Raw genomic sequence first — 22,075 nt, 5'->3', positions numbered from 1 at the left:
ACAGAGCCTCAGCAATTGCGCAGACTTTGTACATAGAAGTGGTATGCTCCTAATGAGACAAAACTTCACTTATACCACCCTGGCACATTGTACAACAGCAACAAGGGAACATCTCATGACATTACTTGTGACTAGAATCCCATGTCCGCTTTGAACAGCAGAATGAACCCAGGGCTTCCCAATAAACAACAATGATTCATACTAACAGAGACACTTCACATTAAACATCTTAAAATTATATTTCAAAGTCAGAGGGAAGAAAATCTAACCGCTCTTATAAACTGGAATTCTAAAAATATTAGTTACATTGATGGCAATATATAACTACACCAGTGTTGCCAAATTACAAATGAGAAATAGAAGGATTTGAGATCAGCCTCCCAGACATTCAACAAGTTAATATGGGCCCCTACTCTTAGCCTTGGTAATTCTAGCATTAAACTATTAAGCTACTATATGCATGCATTATTATATACATTATGCATATATGAACTACAGATATGATTTTGTTATAAAATATACTTAAATAAAAACATTGTTGCAATTCACAAAGCAAAGCCTGCTTTGGGAAAACTACAGTAAGATGATGATATAAACAGAATTGCATTTAATAAATATATTTTAAAAGTTCACTCAAAATATATATAATTATGTACCTCAAAAGTAGTCTCAATCTGTTTATTTCACAATCAGACCAAGTTAACAAAAATGACTTAAAGACCACGAAATAAACAAGTTCAGTCTTCTGCATACCTAACTCAAAGTCAATCCATTGTGAAAAATTTCCCTTCAAACTTTCTTTTACCAAATTTGGAAAAAAAAAAAAAAAAAAGTGTTTTCATCTGGTACCTTAAAGAAAAGTTCCTTAGCAAACCTTGTGAGAAAAATAGGGCCAATTTCATGATATATACATTTTGCTATAGTTCTGTTAAAAGTATGATTGGACCTTAGCAATATGAAAAGCTAGACTGTTCATTTGTTATAATATCACCAAAAAAAAAAAAACCTCCCCTGAAAGTCCAAGGCATCATGAATAAATCCAGAGCTGAAGGAAGAAGTCCAGGAAACAGGCATGAGAAAATAAAGCACATCGCTTGACTTTGTCACTGATCACTACATGGAGAGGACAAATGGCCTGGGGTAGGCATCATCTGGGCCCAAAGTGGTATTCTGTGACCCTATTTTTAGCTTCCTCTTCTTGAGTGCTACTGAGATCACTGATTCTACGCCAAAGTCATGAGGCCTCCTCAGCCTCAACTAAAATGGTTTATGTACTGATGCAGACCTTCTTTAAATCCATCAAAGGAAGCACCTAATAGTGCTGCTTTTCTAGTAATGAACAAGCCATATAATAGCTAAGCCACATAATATTTATGGGAGACAAGCAAATAGGAGAGAAAGTGTTTTAGAAACTGATCACATGGTAATGAGGAAAATGACAGAGTGACGGAGTAAAACCTACTAACAATGGGGTTGGACGTTTATTTTAAATTAGAAAGGCAGATTTCATCAGACCAACCCTTTATGGCCAACAGGAAAGGCATAAATCTCGAACACTTTGTGTGTTGACCTAGTTTGAGTTTCCCATTTATTATTTCATAAAGTCAAATATTTATTTAGAATTAGGCTTTAACAAAGTAAGTCAACTCTTCCACTAAAGTTTGCAGTCACAAAGAGTTATCAGTACTTACTCTGATCCTTTCAGAACACAGATAAAGCCCAGAGCATACTCATCTTTCTACCAGCTCTGCCCTTCAGGCTTGTCTCTTCTCAAAATGCCTGCTGACAGCCAACCACAGGCAAAGCACTGGTCAGGACTGCTGGGCTACCTACAAGATGTGCTCAGAGAATGAGATCACTCAGGAGACAAGATACACATCTAAGAGTCAAAGGGAATCGACTCCCTGATTTTGTCACCTCTTCTATTTTGTGGATTAAAACTAATGTCCTCAAGTGTTTTGTTACAGTGTGGCTTTTAAATGAGAGAGAGCTAGACCTCGTTTAAAAAAAATGTGCGAATATAACTCTTGGTTTCACTGTCATTTTGGAGCTAAGTTATAATTGTTTCAGGCTTCCATTGGTACAATTATAAAATTTAAATGATTCTGTTAGGATGAGTTCTGGAAGGTTCCACAGGCTACCGGTGAAAGGGCTACAACAGGTGCTTGAGGATGTTGACAAGTGCTTGAAGAGTGTCAGGCAGCTAGACGGCAATCCCACGAGAAAACAAACGAGACTACAGACAGCCATTTTACATCTACCTTTATCCTTCGTGTTTCCCAACAGAGATACTCACAACTGTCCAAAATCACACCGTAATGCTCTTCTAAAACTTTTTATCCCCCAATAATTTCAGACTTATAACATCACAAAGGTTGAATAAAGACTTCCCAAGTGCTATGCTCTCAACTTCTCCTAAAGAGAACCTTACATAAAAACAATCATTAATTATTAAAAGAATACAACTTAAATTGGTATAATACAACTAAATGATTGCCAGGACTTATTAAAATTTCACACATTCTCCCACTAATGTCCTTTTCCAGTCTGGTACCCAATCCAATCTACAGTCCTGCATCTAGCTGCAGGGTCTCCTGGGCCTTCTGTGGCAGTTTTCAGTTTATCTTTCCCCTCTCCCTCTCCCCATGTTTGAAATATACAGGCCAGCTCTCTGCATGCTGGTCTCCAACTGTGGTTGCCCTCCCTGATGCCTTCTTGTGATTAAATTTAGATTGTGATCATATGTGACCTGGGGACCATCAGGAGGCACGTGGGGACCACAAGACTGGTGATATTAACATCTTGACTTGATTAAAGGAATCTACACCAGATTTTTCTGTCCTTTATAATCTGCACATATCTTGCAGGAGTGCTTTTTTTTTTTTTTTTTTTTTTGGTTTTTCGAGACAGGGTTTCTCTGTGTAGCTTTGCGCCTTTTCCTGGAACTCACTTGGTAGCCCAGGCTGGCCTCGAACTCACAGAGATCCGCCTGGCTCTGCCTCCCGAGTGCTGGGATTAAAGGCGTGCGCCACCACCGCCCGGCCAGGAGTGCTTTATGTCAGGATCATTTTTTAAATATGTCTGCCACATGTGTATGGATGCCTACAGAAGGGGGAGCTGGAGTTAGAGTCTGTTCTAAGTCATCCAACCTGGGTTCTGGGAACCAAACTTGGGTCCTCTGGAAGAGCAGGAAATGCTTTTAACTATTAAGCCATCTCTCCAGGCACTTTATTAAAGATATTTAAGATAGCTAGCACCCTTTCAATAATTAGGAGACACACAAGATAGAGACGAAGACACAGATGACTCTCTCTCTCTCTCTCTCTCTCTCTCTCTCTCTCTATATATATATATATATACACATATATGCATACATACACATACACACACACATACACACACACACACACACACACACACACACACATGAGGTCAGAGAGTGCAGGCAGGGAGAGAGGAAAAGAAAAGATACATGTATAATGGCCTTTACTGGTTCAGGGCATTATCTGAACAGGTTTTGTGTGAGGAGTTTCACACAAACATGAGTTCTAGGTGGTCACACTGTGACTTTGAGGTGGTTACTATGGAATATCTGGAGTTCATGTGACACCAAAGGCTAGTGAGACCACTCAAGTAGTCCATATCTAGCTGTCCCACGGGTAGATAGGCACTGTATAAAGCAGGTATTTGGACTGACCGCATTGAGGAACTTGGAGGAGGAGCAGATTTGGAAAGTATGTCAAGGGTGACTGAGCTGGGGTTTTGCCATGAGAAAGCCCAGCTTGTCTCCAGGATGCATGCTAAGGTGATGGAAACAACAGTCACTCACAGAAGGGGTTGCTGGACGGTTGCCACTGATTTTCTGTTCCTACTGACGGTTCTTCCCCAAAATATTAGTATGGTAATTGTTTAATTATAATTTCTTATTCCTTTCACTCATGTTTTTCATTTGTTCATGAGGATTCTGCTGCACGATTAGGAATAAGACGTGCGGTGTTTAAAAACAACAGTAATGTCACAGGCAACTCGGCAAGTTAAAAGGAAAGGGTTTCTGTGTGTTCACCATAAAGAAATGATAAGCACTTCAGTAGATGGAGATATCAAACCTGACAGAAACACTGCAAAACCATGCGTGTATTAAAACATGATATGGTGGTCTGAATGAGAACCGCCCCCATAGGCTCATATATTTGGATGTTTGGTTCCCAGGTGGTGGAACTGTTTAGGAAGGATTAGGAGGTGTGGCCTTGTTGAAGGAGGTGTATCACTGGGGGTGGGATTTGAGGTTTCAAAAATCCAAACCAATTCTATTCTCTGTCTCCGTCTCTCTGTCTCTGTCTCTCTGCCTCTCTCTCTCTCTCTCTCTCTCTCTCTCTCTCTCTCTCTCTCTCTCTCTCTCTTCTTTGCTTCCAACTTGTGGATCAGATGTAAGCTCTCAGCTACTACTCCAGTACCATGCCTGCCTCTCTGGGGCCATGATCTCTACCATGGTGGTCATAGACTAACCCTCTGAAACTGTAAGAAAGCTCTCAAATGAAATGCTTTCTTTTATAAATTCCCTTGCTCATGGTGTCAGTAGTCAAAACATAGCATTCCATAAAAAGTATAATTTTGACAGACATGGTGACACACGCCTGTAATCTCAACACTTGGAGCCAAAAGCAGAAGGATCAGAAAAAACGAAAGAAAAAAAATAAGAAAAAAAGAAAGGAATGGGGCAGCCAAGTTTGGTTCCCAGCACGCAGGTTGGGTGGTTCACAACTAACTATAGTTCCAGCTCCAGGGGATCTGTTGCCCTCTTCTGGATTCTGGAATTCGCAGGTCCCAGAACACAAACTGTACATTCACAAAGGGGTGCATGCACACACAAATAAAAAAAAATCTTTAAAAAAGAAAAAAAGAAGAAATATGTAAAATGTTTATGCTTTATATATCAATTTAAAATAAGTTTAACTAGTGGGGGGTGGGGGGCACGTGCGCGCTACACACACACGGGGAGCGGGGCAGCTACACCCAACAGCTGACTGGGCATTTCCAGCAGCCACAGCTGAGGAGACATAAAAAGTAGGACACAGCTTTTTTTTAAATTCACTGTTTGCTAGAACCATAATATGGAAGCAAGCACCCACCCACATTAACACTAACCTATAAAAAAAGAAAAAAGAAAGGGAAGAGCGAGAAGAGGAGGGGAGAGTGGAGCCCGCCCATCATAAATATTTATGCTGAAAGTGATAGGTAACCCTGTAAGAAACGTGGATCCTGCACCACATATTCTTTCGAATGAGAACACTAACATGTCATAGTTAATTCTAAGTTAAGGGCAGGCTTCAGGAAGTACTGCCTATTGGTTTACAAAGTCAGGCCAATAGGAAGGAGAGGTCAAAATTTTATTCAGGTTTGGCCCTTTAAATCAGCTGCTTAAAAAAAAAAAAAAAAAAAGTAAAGCAACAGGTTGAACAGTAGACTGCATCAGCTAAGTGCAATTGGCCATGGATAGATTATTATAACCCATCAAGCAAGGTCTGGGCCATTGCTGAGGTGCTGTGACTTGCAAAATGGATGCAGGAAAAACCACTTGTACAGAGTTAACCCAGAAACTAGCAATGACTCCGTCTCAACCCCAAACACAGGCGGCTCCTTCTAACAGCAGAAAGGAGTGCATCCATCCATTCATCTGAGCACAACACCTAAATACTGGATACCAAATCTTGAATGGAAAGAGCCAGAGGGCGTCAAGGCAGGGGGAAATAAAAGGTGGGTTCTGCAGCCGCCGTGGTGCAACCTGGAACCAAGATCGCTGTTCACATCACCCCTGGCCTTCCCTCTCGCCGCTGCAAACCTAAAGGTTAGGAGAACACACTCATGTGTGCAACTGAGATAGAATTCAACTAAATGGCTGTTTAGTTTTCTTGCGCGGCTTTTAAAGAATCCCAGAGATTTTATTCTCCACTTACATGGGGCTTTAAATACATCTCAAAAAAAGAATTTAAATGTGTTCAAAAAATAAATTTCAGCTGGGAACCTCAGAAATATCTCTTGACTCTGGCTTGGCAGCTCCCTTGGCCCCCTCCCACCTCCGAAATTTCGCTGTTCTCTAGCCGGCTGGCACACATCATCACAATGGATGGTTGTTCCCACACATCAGTCCTTCCCTATTTGTGCCCTGACACGACAGTCAGGGGAGAGACTCACTAGCCTGGCCATCTTCATCTTTCTGCCCCAGCTTCCCACCGTGGTAACGGGAGGGAGGGGTGTTAAAGGGCAGCCGTGAAGAATGTCTGGTCCCTATAGCTCCAGCTGCCTCTCCCAAAGCCACCTTAAATGAGCACCTCATCCGGGGAAAACTGCATTTTGCACATGTGACTTCAGATTTCCTTAGCCCTTCTTCTCCTTCCCCCTCCCCTGGACCTCTGGGCTCTACACTCTAAATCCTTCCTACAGAAATTCTGAGACCCTGTTCCTGGCAAGGCTTCCTCGGGCGCACACTGGGGCACTGGGAGCAAAAGGCAGCAGACTGGTTGTTTTAGGGCCTCAGGACTTGGAAAGAGACTTGGTGTGTGAGAGGCGGGTGAGGGGCACGTTCCTGCCTCCCCTGCCAGCTGCCAGTCGGGGGGCAAAGGCCGGTTTCTCTGGCCGTGCAGTGGCAGGTACTGTTCCGATGGTTTTATGTGCCTGTCACTCTGATGTCACACAGCACAGACAGGCAGTGTAGGCTCTCCCGGCAGGGGCATGCTACTTCTCCAGCACTGGAGGGAACTGCCGAGATTACACATGGCCTTTCAATACCGAGCTTTACTTAAAGCCACGCTGACAGAAATAACCATCTGTGTCCTGTGTTCATAATTCCAGGTTGGACAGGTTCCTGGTTCCAATACATGGGAAAACCCAGCGGAGCAATCGGTGAAAGTACCGGATGATGCAATGGAGGAAAACTTGACTTTCCCCTAGCTCCCAGAAAGGTCACCTCTGAGGCACGAGTCCCTGTCGCTCACCAGCTTCTGGGACACTGCAAGAGAAGCTGCCATGTTCTGTCTCCTGTGTAAGCAAAGAGGGCTTGAACTGGGCATCAAAATGCTTTCCTAATGAGGCTATTCTTGACAGATAAACATGAAGAGGCAGAGCCACAGCTGAGCCAATTTAGAGGATTCAGGAAGACGGACAGGGAGCATGGCCAAGTGAGCGGGCTGGACCTACACAGGAAAGCACGCACACAAAGAGCTCAACCAGCTGCAGCCAGGACCGTCGCTAACAAGCGGATTTATGTGTCATGGCTAAACATTTTTCTCAAGGGCAAAGAAGAAAACAGTCGTGGTGGATTCCGGTTAAGTGCCATGTAAATGAGCCCCACTATGAGACAGTCACAGGGCAGAGACTCTGGGCCATGTAGTAGCATACGGATTATACACGACGAAATCTTTATGGTGGGAAGTGGGTGGCACAGCCCCAGTTCATCTACGTGTGGTATTACATTTAAAGGAAGAGTCCCAAATAAACAGATAAGGCTAATTAGATCTCCAATATAATCTCTGTTCAGTTTGAAATTCAGATAGAGACCAACCCCCACTGCCATTCCACAGTTTTACCACGGGAGACTGCGAGTCTAGCAGGTTGGTTCAGAATTTGACTATTGTATCTGAATTTTCATCATTAGCTGGGCTCTCTGTAAAGCCAGTGAGAATAGAAATGGCCCGCGAATGCCCTGGAGAGTCTTACTGTTCATCTAATGAGAAAAAGATGTGGCAAATTTTAAATTAGTTTAGTATGGAATAGTTTTGTTCTGTTTTCCCAAATATACTTTGAAATTTTTATGAATTTTGAGAAATATTGTGGGATTGTTTAGTTTTAATATAGCCTTAGAGTAAAATTGCTTTGGGGAGAAAAACTAAAAACAGCTAGTAGCAGCTAGAAAGGAGTGAGAATGTGTACCGTTGGGAAAGAATTGGCAGAATGCTACCAGGAGATGGGTGTACAAGGACAGTGAGAAAACCTAAAGTCTGCTCTGTGAGAGTCTTGGGCTGAACTCAGCACGTGTCTGAACACACTGACCATAGCAGTCAACATCCAAGACGTCAGTGGATAGGGCTGCCATGGGAAGTCCAGGACAACACTGTAACCAGCCTTTCCGCAGTGAGAAAGATTCTCCACTCCGAGCTGTCAATCATGTAGCCATTAACCAGGAATGGCTATGAACACTTCAAAGCAATTCTTAAGTGGCACACCAGAGAGATTAAGTTTCTTTTATAGACTTTTAATTGAACTACAATTAAATATCCACACGTGACTGGCAACTGCCAGACTGGGTCTAGATTAATTTCATAAGCTTTGTTTTGAAACCTCACCAAACTGTTCACTTATGTTTAATAGATTTTCCATATAGGAATTAAATAAGAGTTCACCCAAACCCAGCTTGTACAGCCTACCCCACATCTCTTGCATTTCACTTTTATAACTGTCTGGCTCATTGTGCATTAACGGCCCCTCTGCTGGGTCAGACGATCCTCCAGGATGGTGCAGGGCCGCCTTGGCCTCCACTTGGTCTCTGCACAGGGTGGTACCTGCACCTTGTGCTCTCTCTATTTACCCTTGGACTAAGTAAGACATCAGAGAAACACGTCAGAAAGGACAGCGCCACGATCGATGCTCTCAGATACTTGGGCCTCCTTCTGCGAATGATTCTGTTACATAACACACGGTGAGGAGGGTTGTGGGCAGCTACTTTCTCATGCTTTAGTCTCCTCACCCCATTACTCAAGCAAAAGTAAGCAGTGGTCCCTGGGGACAGGATGTACATTTTCAATACGTTTAACAAAACTTTGGCTTTGTTATTTTCTTAAAACGAGTCAATTCTACATCATTAAGTACTCCTTTTATGCTTCCTTTAAAGGTATTTCTTTAAAAGAAAGAAATCTACTTCACTTATACCAATGCTTCATAAATTCCACACAGGACAGACTAAGTCAGGGTAGGAGTAGTTATACCACTTTCTCCCTGCTTCTCTAACAAAGGGTATGTTTTTTTTTAAAAAAAAAAAAAAAAAGTGTATTCAGAAAGATGTATATCTACGCGTACACACAGACATCTACCTATATACATATTTATGTCTACCCACACACTGCTGAGCCCCTAATTATCAAGTCTTTTGCCACACATTTGGTCTGCCCACTTTGTTTCCCCTTAATGCTATGCAACTGTGGTGGTCACAAGAACTGGATGAGAATTCTAGTTCTTTCCAGATGGGTCTCCTGAGGTAAGTCACTTACAGCCTCTGGACTTCAGTTTCCATATCTAAAGAAACACCAGACTTCAGGAGGCTTCTGGGAAGGATTAGCTAGTACACAGGCCAAAGAAGCAACAGGAAGAGTACCTGGTGCTTATGCTTAGCAGGTGCCCGGTGCTTACGGAATGGACAGTTTATTTCATCAGTTTCTTGGGAGCACTTTTGGAGGATTATACATTCTCTCAGACAAGAGTTCATTATACTCAGGTGAACAGAGCCTGGCGGTCCAGAGGCAGATTTCAGGCCAGCTAATGGGGGGGGGGGGGGCACGGGGAATCAAACAAAAGGATGAGATAAACTGCAACGTGGAGAGATAGGAAAACTTGCTCTGAGAGGAAAGGCCTAGCTGATGCCTCACTCTCCCTGCTCTTTGGAAATATTTCAACCTCGGGCTACCTCTACAGAAGGCTACATTATGAAACAAACTAGTATAGACCTGTGATCATTTATATACCATAGAACTCCCTCCCTCATGGTCTGTCTATCTTCAAAGTTTTCAGGCTCATGAGAACATTCGTTAAACATCCTCCAAGCCTCCCTCTTGGTAACTTTGATTTCTAGCACCTCTGCCTGTTTTAAGAGCTTCTACAACACGTGAGAGGGCATACATAAACAGAACTGAGGTAAACAGCCACGCTCACAGCTTGTATAAAGATTCCAGCTCCGTGTGGAAATAAAACACTCCTTTAAAAAGTTAACCTCTGTATTTTGTCACTAACTCCCCAGTAGGCAGCACTTAAGAGTCTGGATCCGAAGAAATAATTCAGCAGTGAAGAAGGGAAGGCTACGCGGCCGGCATCCATACCTCGGTTTCCTGCAGGGTCCCGTGGTTTAGGCACACCATGTCAGGACAAGTGATGGGAGACCCACATCCTTCTCGGATGGACAGCATCATATACTGTTTCAGGCACTATAAGAAGGGGGAAAAAAGCAGATATTTTAAACATCACGCCCACTACAGTAGCGCAAAGATTACATAAGAAAGCATCCACTGTCTCTTCCTAAATTGGCTGTCCTGGGGTTCCTGTACTCAGGAGACATAAGTTATCATAAGTGTGGGTACTGAAGAGCCATCACTTTGGAAAGAAAGCAGAGCCAGGCAATTAATTACAGGTGACGTCATCTTAAGAGTTTATTCAAGCCAGACTCCCACACGCTCGCTCAGTTTGTCCTCCAGGACTGGGAAAAGAAGAGAGGCTTTCACATGCACAGCAAAGGCCTTCGTGTTTCCTTTCTTTTGAAACCTGATTTGGTTTACCAATTCTGGTTTGTTGGTTTGTTTTTGGATGTGTTATTTTATGTGTATGAGTGTTTTTCCTGCACATATATGTGTGTTCCATGTGTGTCACAAAGGTCAGAAGGGGGCGTGGTATCCTCTGGAGCTGAAGTTATGAATAGTTATAAACCACCATCTGGGTGCTCAGAACTGACCCCAATCCTCTGCAAGCACAAGCGCTCTTCACCACCTCCCCCATCTCTCTAGCACCCCAATTCTGTTTTTAATCTAGGGGGCCTCTCTTGCAAGTTTACCTGTAAGTAGAACGGACCTTACTCTGGAGTCCTGGAACTAAGCTACCCAAACGGAATCAAAATGCTAGTAAGGACTGCTATGTAGGAACAAGTCAGGTGGCTTCCCGCTGGTTGGGGACAGCAAAGACAACTTGGGAGAACAGTCCATTCCAAAGACAGAAGCCTTACTGGATGCCATGTTGAGAAGGATGTTGATGTGTTTTGTTTTGTTGTTTTGTTTTCTTTTGGGACATAAGGTTTCACTACATAGCCCACTCAGCCTTCCAAACTGCTGTGGTGACAGGCATGGCCCACCAGGTCCTCCTTGAGCAGCTTTAGTTTAGAAAAATAAAAGAGGCACTGGCAACCTTGGAAAGAAGAAATTCTCCCAACGGGAGATGAAAGGGGACACCATCCACAAACTTGATACTTATTGGTTGTTACATCTGGACCTTGGGCAATGGGTGGAGAGAGTGTAGGAAAGGAATTGACCATACCATGTAGACCTCCACTGTCTTCCTTATCCCCTCTAACTCACTACACATGCCCACAAGAAAAAGAAGGCAGACATAAGAGGAATTCCACATTTGCAGGTGTGACTAGCTTAAAAATACTCAGAACAAAGTATGACGTTGCTGGCATGCCTGGTCTACAGAGTGAGTTCCAAGACAGCCAGGACTCTGTTACACAGAGAAACCCTGTCTCGAAAACACAAAACAAACAACAACAACAACAACAACAACAAAGCACTGCCATGCTTCATTATATAAACCACTAAATAAGTGTGGTTATTTGTGGTATGAATGTTTAGCACAGAGTTGTGAAATCTATGGCTTTTCCTGGCCTCTTAAAATTAATTTTCTTCATGCGAAGATGAAACCCAAGTATCACCATTATATTTCATCCAGAAGCATGTATTCTTCTCATTGAAATGACTGATGAATCAATAAGCAGGGGTAACAATGCAAGCCAGATGTGTGTCTCTTGGGGAGTTAGTAGTCCCCTTCCACGGTGAGTAAAGGTCTTCTATCACAGCAAAACCCAGAAACTAGCTTAAGTCTCCATCATGGCCTATTCAAATAAATTTTACAAAATCACAAAAAAAAATTTCAAATGGTAGTTAAAAGACATGAGAACATTCCTGTGACATGGTATAAAACAGAGAATAGGTATCAGGGAACAGACATCCACTCCCATCACTCTTATCCTGTGAATGGCCTCATTATAGATACTAAATGTTAACTTTCACTTTCTTGTTCAAGAAATGGGTGACAGTTCCTTGCCCTGAGATTTACAGTGGCAAACACAGTTCAGTGGCAGGGGCAGTGGTCTGTGGGAGAAAACAGCATCAAGGCAGTATGGGAACGATCTCCTGCAGGCAAAACTCCACAGGAACTGTATAAACCATACACTGGCTCACACAAAGGGTATCATCCCAAGGGACTCTGCAAAGGGATACCTACCACTCTGCTTCTAGAGACTTCCCTGTCTCCCACCAACCAGATGGTTCCAATATTACTGACTTCCCCCTCTCCTGCCAGCTGCCACTCGCAGAAACTGAGGTAAACAGACTCTAAATATATATGTTGTCCAGACTCAAGGAGAACGTATATGAGGAAAACAAAGCGATCCTGTGTGATAAACTTCAGAGCACAGCAGCTGAAGTATATACCCGCTGGCAGTGGGAAATGACATACCTAGGACCCAGATGCCTGTCCTCAACACTTTTAAACTAGGAAAGCTAATGTCTGCTTAGTTACAGGGTTTCATGCATGCACACACACAGAGAGACAGACAGACAGACAGACAGACACATACACACACACACACACACACACACACACACACACACACATACACACACACACACACCTAAAATGAGGCCTTTGTAATTTTCTGAATTGCTTCATCTTAGACTAATCCACCCTTTGGAGTTCTGACATCTCCGTTCCAGACTCTCTGCAAGGAACCAGTTAAACCACCTGGGCAGAGAAGCTGCCCAGACAGAAAAGGTGTGTGAGCCAGAACATTCCACCAGCCCATAGACAAGCTTCTCCTGAGGACTCTTTGAGGGTTTAGAGAAAGCTTAACGTTACATAGTAACTAGAGAGACATCATGTGAGTCTTTATAGGCAAAAATAATTATCTAAAACTTACATTGCAAATTTGTACAGTTGAAATATCAAGGTTCCCCATTGGCTTATAGCAGATGTTCCATTTGCTAAGGCAAGGTCCGTAAGCATCTTGCAAACCTTAATATATCAACTAATGAACGTAGAAGCTTTCCCCACAAACATTCCCATGTATACAAAAACTATGGTGTGCTCTGATTTTAGGAGAGAGGTTGGAGTTGTGTTCACAGACTACAGGCATTGAGCGTATCCACCTTCCTTCATTCTAAGAGACACGTGTTTGCGATGCAGATGTCTTAGTGTAGGGTGTTAAGCAGCTGGGAGCTAAGGCACATAACACAGCATTAGTGTGGGCATGCACTTCACCCACAAGCAGAGGAAGAACAGTTAGTCCCTGTCGCTGCCCCTTACTACATTTCTCAAGTGCCTTGTGTTCATGTTTTCCATTAGCTTTCATTGAAAAACACCATCTCAAACTCTCTCCTCATCGCTTCGGCTGGCTAAAGAAGCGCGAAAGAATCAAAAACATTTAACAAGAACCATACAAGCCAAACACAGATAAACAATTAACAACTCGGGAGAAGAAAAATCTGGCACCTAGCTTACACATAAAGAGAAACACACAAAACCACCACGGATTGTTGAACTTCACAACTGCATGCTGTTAAACTTGAGCGATGTACAGATCTTGCAGTTTTCTGAACGGCTGACAAGGTCTAAGGGAATGTTTCAAAAACATTTCAAAAGCCCAGATGACTAATGAAGGGAAGAATTGGTCCTTTTGTGTAGTTACCTTTCACTTAAATGGCTTGATGGAGCATAGACAAATACTTGAAGACGGTAAGGGTCATAAATAAAACCGGAGACTCCTCATCTCACTCACTCCATAGCCCACAAGGATTCCGATGAGATGTAGTCAAGCATTCATCCATCAAACACATGGTGAGCCAGGTGATTCGTATTGTTCCTTCCAACTCAGTCTATGACTTATGTCAATGGAATTTTTCAAGGAAGGGTTTTTATCAAGGTTGTTGTTCACACTATGCCAAAGGACATGGCATTCTTCATAAGGTGTTCTCATCTGCCACAGAGACACGCAAAAAGCTTGCAATGTACCCATCGAATAACAAACTATGGGTTTAGACAATACAGTTATAGATAGGTAGATGATAGTTAGCTGGATGGATGACAGATAATTGATAGATGATAGGTAGATAACTGATAGATGATAGAGTATTGATAGGTGATTAATGAACTATAGATGATAGGTGGACAGATAGATCATAGATGAATGATAGGTAGATAGGGGATATGTAGATGATTGATAGACCAATTGTTGGATGATAGATTTCTGTTTCCATGTGTTCTTTACTATATTGCTTGTTTTACCCAGAGCTTCCATCTCTAGCTTGTCAGAAAGGTCTTCTCAGCTAAGAGCAATTCCCTACCTCTATGGGTCTCTTACATGGTGTGTTTCCTCATCTACTGGCCCAGCTAGAAGAACTTGATCTTGATTTCTGAAGGATCCTAGAAAAACATGATATCACTACAATACACACATCACTGTATGACTTCCACATCCACTGAACTCTGAATTCTCTTCTCATGAGAGTATCAGTCTGCTTTGTTTCTTTGGTTGGTTGGTTGGTTGGTTGGTTGGTTGGTTGGTTGGTTGGTTGGCTTGGTTTCGTTTGTCCAGACAGGGTTTCTCTGTATAGCAGCCCTGGCTGGCCTGTCCTGGAACTTGCTTTGTAGACCAGGCTGGCCTGAAACTCAAAGAGCTCCGCCTGCCTCTGCCTCCTGTGTGCTGGGATTAAAGGCATGCGCCACCATGTCTAACTGACCTTGCTTTGATTATTGCAGCTTTGTAGTGAGTTCTGTAATCAAGAGGTGAGTTCTCTGACTTTGCTGTCCTTTTTCAAGATTATTTGGACAGTTTTAGTTTTTTCAATTGTAACACATGGCCACATGACCAGCATCAAGAGCTCTAATTAAGTGTCTTTCCATTTATTTATTCTCTCTTACCAATAATGTGTATTTTTCAGAGGATATATTTTTACATATTTTCATTAAATCTATTCCTCAGTCTTTTATTCCTTTTAAAATTATTACAAATGGAATTGTTTCTCCACAACCACACTACATTATTTCTTGATAGAACAGAGAAATACTGTTGACTTTTGTACACTGTTCTTATCTTCTGCCACCTTGCTAAACTGGTATCTGAGATCGTGACATGCAGCCAGGTCTGAGATTGTGATCCACAGCATCCACCCCTACCCCAGTACTACTCTGGGAGATACAGTTATGTCTTCCATTACTGCTGTTATCCCTTAGTAACACTGACTGAAATGAACCTCCAAGAGATAAGTCCTCTCCATCAATACCCACAATGAAAATAGGCTGTAGCTAGTTCCAGGCAAAGGAGTGAAGGAAATGATACATACAACATTTCAATACCTTTCATTTACCTTTAAACACTTTAAAATGGTTCCTGGAAAGGGTACAAAAGGTCTGCCCCCTAAATCTGAGAACAGTCCTTCAATATGGGAGATTAAATCGGGGCCCCAATTAGAAGTGCCTTGAGTCCCACCAACAGAGAGCAATCAAAGACTTCTATCTTTATCTCAAGTGATCAAGCACCTAAATTAAGACATTTGGTGACAGGAATAACTGTCAGGAGAAATTTGATGAAAACACTGCAGTCTTGTCCAGGCCTCACAACAAAGCAGTGAGATCTGGTAGATCAGCAGAAGAACATTCCCCCAGAGCAGTGAACAAGGGCTCATGACAGAGAGGTCTGCTTCCAACAGAAGGAATGCCAGAACTTTCCTAGGGACCTTGGAGGGGTTTCCTTTTTGCCTATCTGGGCTTCCTTTCTTACCAAATCCTACTGGATCGCAAAAGAGATCCACCTGGCCCAGCCTCTACCTCTGACACAGTACACCCAGAAAAGCCACCCGTGGCTCAAGGAGAAAGAAAACAAAAAGACTCGACGAGTTTACATCCTTCCATTCCCTCCAGAGAATCCTCCTCCTCTGAGCTGCAGTACTCAGCTGGCACTGGGACTCTAGCACAGACCTGGTATGGGCAGGGAGACACGCATGCCCCGATTCCGCATGGCCAATGCCACTGCGTTCATCTGCCTCCTTCTCCTCCCTCCTCCTGTGAGAGGCCCGACCTGAACTCTTACACAGCCCCTCTCAACCTCTCAGATGTGAATACAGTCTCAGTTGTAAGAAGGGAAATGAAACGCAAAATAATAAAGGGTCAGAAAATCTCCCGTCAGGAAGTAGGGTTGGGGAAATTATTTAAATAGGATGCAACCATTCAACCTCATCTGCACAAACACAGTGAGCACACCTTCTACTAGAGAATTCAGCATGAGTGTTCAAGTCATGTAGCAACCATGAAGAATAGTGAGGGCAATGGAATGAGATGTGTAATGAGGTAGAAGGCTGCTGTGGTTTGAAGGAGTGTGTCCCCTTCAAAACTCACATCAAATTGAATCCTCAGTGTCACAGGCTTGTAAGGACCGGTCTTTGAGGCTGGACTAAGTCTCACAGCTCCACCCTCACCAGTGTTCTTAGGATTCTTCTTAGCATGATTACAAGGTTGAGTGACTTCAAAGGGGACCCTGGGCCCTGTTCTCCTCCTCTTTGGTTTGTTGCCCCCTGACAATGAGGTGACTGGTTTCCTCTCTCAAGCACCTCTGCCACAATGTGCTGGCCTAACCTCAGGCCAAAAGCACCAGAACCAGCTGTAAGCCTACCCTGCTTAGGTTGAGTGTCTCAGGCATTCAGTATAGTGATGGGAAGTTGACAAGCACGATATACATTTGGAAAAACCTCACTTCTCTTTCACAGAAACGCCGAAACTAGTATTATCCCATTTCACGTGAACCACATGAGGAATTTGGCCTCAATTCTCATGACTAATAATTACACAATTTGAGGTTTAAACCAACATCTAAATGGGACTCTGTCCTTCTATGTTTTCCTACTATATTACCTGATTTCTAAGTTGTTAGAACAAAAGGATGAGAAAATACTAGAATCTCTACAACTTTAAAACAGCACTTTGAGGGCTGGAAAGATGGCTCAATGGTTAAGAGCACTTGCTGCTCTTCCAGAGGACCCAAGTTCATTCATACTGGATGGTTCAAAACTGCCTGTACTCTAGCTCTGGAAGATTAGACATCCTCTTCTTGTCTTGGCAAGCACTCATATATATGTCACACACATACACACACACACATACACACACACACATACACACACACACACACACACACACACACACACACACACACATAAAAATTAAGTTAAATTAAGAACTTTAAAGAAAACTATTTTTTTTCTTCCTAATGATTATCAAGTGCCACCAACATAGCCCAGTAAGTACACCAAGTGTAGCCATAAGTTTCTCTGGTCCCACCCGACCCCATGGTCCCTCTGCTGCTTATAAAATAATCATTCAGAGGCTCAATATTAATTGCAAATTATACAGCCAATGGCTCAGGCTTCTTACTAGCTAGCTCTTACAACTTAACTCAACCCATAACTATTAATCTATGTATCACCACGAGTTCCATGGCTTTACCTGCATCCCATTACATGTTGCTCCTTGGAAGGCGGTTTGGCATCTCCCCTTACTCTCTCTTGGATTTTCCCACCTGGCTCCATCTTGCCCTGCCATAGGCCAATGCAGCTTTATTTATTAGCCAATGGGAGCCACACATACTCACATCCCACAGCAACCAAGTGCCACTAAGACTGATGACCCACATGATGGAAGGAAAGAACTGATCACACAAGTTGACCTCTGACCTCTGCATGTGTACCACGGCATGGGCTGCTCCCCACAAAATAAATAAATAGAAATGTAATAAAGAAATAATATTACCAATATAATAAAACATAAGAAAACTACTAAAGATTAGGCACGGCCCATATAAAACAGCCTGTCACTAACACAGCAGCCAGCAAGAGCAGGAACTGCAGCCATAAAGTACTTTTTCCAGTTGTGGTAATGGCCTCTGTTCTGTGCAGTCATCTACAATCCACACACAACCAACAGGAGTTACCTGGAAACTGAGCTGTTCCTGGAGCACCAGCAAGCAGTGCTCCTAAACTCCTTGAGTGGAGGGGGTGGGAGAGACGGTCTAAGGCTGAGGCCTGGGCTTCTGCTTTGAGTTTTCCCAACACCTGCTAACGTGCCCAGCGGCCAGGAGCTCTCCAGCCAAGCAAACCAGACCTCTTCGCCTCTCACACTTGCTGTCCTCGAGGAGCTTGCCTGAAGTCACACTATTGATAACTCAATCCCATGGCCATCACTGTGCCGAGATTACGGGTTCACTCTCAGAAACTACAGGTAGGCCAATAAAAACTTCATGTGGGCCTCCACCCATTATCTAATGATGAAACTCGAGAGAGCTGGTAAGGGATAAAACCATATTATTTTCTACTTTTATAGAACTAGTTCTTGCTTCATCCAAACAACAATCCAGGAATTCAGACTATGGATCTAAGGGGTTGGAGAGAAAAGCTCAAAGGTTAAGAGCACTGGCTGCTCTTGCAGAGGACCTGGGTTCAGTTCCTAGCACCCACCCACACAGTAGCTCACAGCTGTCTGTAACTCCTGTTCCAGGAAATTAGATGCCCTCTTCTGACCTCTGCAGGGACCAGACACACACTTGGTAAACAGACATACATGCAAGGCAAAGCATTCATACAATAAAATTTTTAAAAGATACAAAAACAACAAAAAAAAAGGACTAAAGCAAGTTACGTAATTGCATTGGTTTCCTTATCTGTAGACTGCTGGGTGGAAATGAAAAACTAAACAAAACCAGCAACCATGTACAGTACATATACACAGCAGATATCAAACATCTCTGCTTTTTCTCTTTCCTTGATTCCACTTTACAGATGAATAAGCTGAAGGTCAGAGAGGCCGAATCAACATCGTAAATTCATGTGGGAAGTAACCCTCATGCTTTCTAGAAGATCAAATCCAAAAGACCTGGACTGGGCACTTCAGTTAACACACAGCTCTTCATTCCCATGGAAACGAGGTGCTGATTTTGGAAGGGAGTGGTTGCATATCTGGAATCCACTATGTGGGTGTACACAGCCAATCCTTTATTTTTGGCTGAAATGCTAAAAAACTGGATTCTAGGTTTTCTTGTTCCCCCGTGGTCGTTTTGGCTTCAGTTTACCTAACTTGTCCAAACATCCTTTCCCATTTGGTCACATCTTGTCACTGACCAGGACAAAGCACCTTCTGCCGCTGTAGACACACTGTGACTGCATGTCCTTTCATTCTTACAGGCTCCCTTGTATCGCTATTTTAGATTTAAAGACGCGATAACACTGGATAAATCAGACAAGACTATTCTGGCACAGGACACTGTAGACTGTTTAAAGGCTAGACTCAAGAGGTAAGTTTATTTTGCTACACCTGACTTCCTCTTGAGGAGGCAGTGTGGATGAAACAGATGTGCTCTTCTCACATGTGGACTAGAGAGGGTGAGAAGTTTGAAAAGACCTAGAGTGTCACAACATGGGATATCACTATGTTGGGAAGGTTATCCAGCCTTGACTCAAAATGTACATAACTTTCAATCTCCTAGAATTTTCTATATTTATAAGTTCAAGAATTTCCATCTGCAAAAGCATAAACTTACAACCCTAAAATCTATTATTATAGGAGGGGCCTAGCTAAGCAAATTACTATATATATATATATATATATATATATATATATATATATATATACACATATATATATATATATATATATACATACATACATATATACATATATATGATGTGTGTGTAAGTGTGGGCATGTTCATGCCACAGCACACATGTGGAGGTCAGATGACAGCTTTCAGGAGTCAATCATCTCTTTCCACTTGTAAGTGGGGTCGGGGATCAAACTTGGGTCATCTGGCTTGTGAGGAAAGTACATTTACCTGACGAGCCACCTCACTGGCCCTGGGTCTTTTTTTTTTCTTCAATGTGACACGGCCATACCATAGGACACTATGCAACACTTTGTTGTAGGTAGGACTCTATAGTCTTATATGGAAATGTCCACATAAATTATATGTATAAAACTCAAGCTAATTGGTATGTACAGACAATATACCTATATCTGTGTATATAAGTATATATGCTAGAGAAAATCCTAGAAGAAATACTAATACACTAAACAGTTTTTTAAGTTTCTGTTTAACTTCATTTTAATGCCAGCATCTCACGACTATAATTAAAAGTTAGCCTCTTCAATGTAAAGAGAGAGTGAAGAAAATTGGGCAGGAGGAAGGGACAGGAGTAACTGAGGTTGTGTATTATTTCTAGTTAGTTCTCTAGTCTCACACATGTACTGAAAGCTTTGCATTGATCTGGAGTCCCTGGCACTGACAGCCATTCTGAGTTGGCAGTGAAGAAAGGCAAGGCGAGCATTCACCAGGCAGCCTCTCCTGTGGGCTCTGCTGTCAGGGCCCTCCCATGCCTGCCAGCTTCCTGGCCGCACAAATGAGACCAGCAGGGGAGCCAATCTCTGCATGCCCTGTCCCTAAATCACTACAGATTCCGCAGGAGTAGCTGGAATTACCTGGAGGCTGGCGACAATACAGAGGACCTGCCTTTCTCAAATACTTTCAGAAATTGGCAAGGAGGTGAAGGATTTGCTGGAAATGGCTGAGTAGGCCTCAGAACATGGATGCACAGATCCAAAAATACCATTGCTTCAGGGAGCAAGCCAGTGTCGTATATCAGCGTCATGATCTTGACAATGGGATATTCTTAAATGCCAGACTGGGGTCACAATAAGGACGTGATGGGTTGAGTAAGGACCACTGGGAGTCGAGCTGGTGGGATAAGAAAGGAAGGGAGGTGGAGTGCTCCAGTAGACAACCACGGAGGTGCCACTCGACTCCTATGAAGAGGTAGGAGCAGGCGATCCGCATAGACACTACGTGACGTGAATACAGGAACCCGCTTGGCAGCACAAAGGACCCAACTCAAACAGGGACACAAGCGCTATTATGTTGGCGACTTGGTAAGAGGAGCCAACACTTTAAGAAACCTGCCATCACTGGCCTAGTGGATAACAAAGAGGAGAAACTGGGGACATGTAAACAACTATATACTCCAGACCACAAAGCTGGCGTCTGTCATACCACTAAGTTGAGAGGCCAGCGGCTCCACGAGCCCTCCTCCCAGCCTGCTGCCCTTCACTGGCCCCCTCTAAGAATGCTCAGTTTCCGGGCATCTTCCACCCTATTCCAAACCCATCCTCAGCATCCCTCTCACAAATGAAGCCCCCCAGCAGCTCTGTCTTTCCCTTAGAACTGTCCACACGACCACTATCGAGTTCCTGCCTGTCTCTCTAGGCTCATGCCCAGGCACAGGCCCACTGCCAATCAGACATTCCAGAATGATCTTTCACTTTAGTTTGTTTGCAGCTTGCAGCCTACTCTTCCCTCATACTGTGCCCTCATACAAGGCTGACCCTCCTTCTTGGGACACGCAGGATTCCACCAACACCATCATCAAGCGGTCTCCTCCATTACTACTCAGTCTCCGCCCCTCAGGAAACTTTAGTGGTCCTCTTCCTTGTGGTTTGGCGGGGCCTCCACATGCGCCTGCACTCTGCCTCTTCATCTGAAGGTCTGCTCCCCAAAGCAGCATTGGTGACCCCTAACACCTGCCCTTTGCACTCTAATTAGCACTGCACCGTGGCGACAGCAGCGGATGGGTAGAATCTGGACTAAGGTGAGAATAGGCTTAGGAGAACCGGAAAGGGGCACAATTTCAAAGTGATTAATAAATTAACTTCTGTGGCTTGGTGAGGAGTTCTGCAGAAGCCCCTGACTGTGGTTCTCATGTTTGGACTACTACCACACTCGGATGTGTGATGTGAAGAGTTAACATGAGCAAAACTATGCTTTAGAGAACTTGCAAGCTGAGTGGGGAGGGAGGTGGGGGGGGGACCTGGGAGGACTTGGGGGAGGATAAAGAATAGGATCAAAATATATTGCATGAAAAAAAATTTTTTTAAAGTACTTTAAAAGTATGCTTTGAAAATAAAAGAACAATCTACTGAGTAGTCATTTATATTCACCAACCTACCTGACCTGTCTGTA

At 43.3% G+C, this 22,075-nt stretch overlaps 1 protein-coding gene across 5 annotated transcripts in view; it reads right to left on the bottom strand.

The window, feature by feature from the left end:
• Rnf144b (ring finger protein 144B) overlaps window positions 1-22,075 on the bottom strand; it is a 151,792-nt gene that overhangs the window by 22,365 nt on the left and 107,352 nt on the right. For all 5 annotated transcript variants that reach the window (XM_006972855.4, XM_042278425.2, XM_076573269.1 and 2 more), the window contains exon 3: window positions 10,083-10,187. In XM_006972855.4, the coding sequence (XP_006972917.1) occupies window positions 10,083-10,187 (105 nt within the window). The remainder of the gene's footprint in view (window positions 1-10,082; window positions 10,188-22,075) is intronic.

This window comes from Peromyscus maniculatus, chromosome 5 (assembly GCF_049852395.1).
Source record: "Peromyscus maniculatus bairdii isolate BWxNUB_F1_BW_parent chromosome 5, HU_Pman_BW_mat_3.1, whole genome shotgun sequence".
Taxonomy (NCBI): Eukaryota; Metazoa; Chordata; class Mammalia; order Rodentia; family Cricetidae; genus Peromyscus; species Peromyscus maniculatus.
Note: the sequence above shows the minus strand (reverse complement) of the source record. Positions and strands in the feature narration are given on the sequence as shown.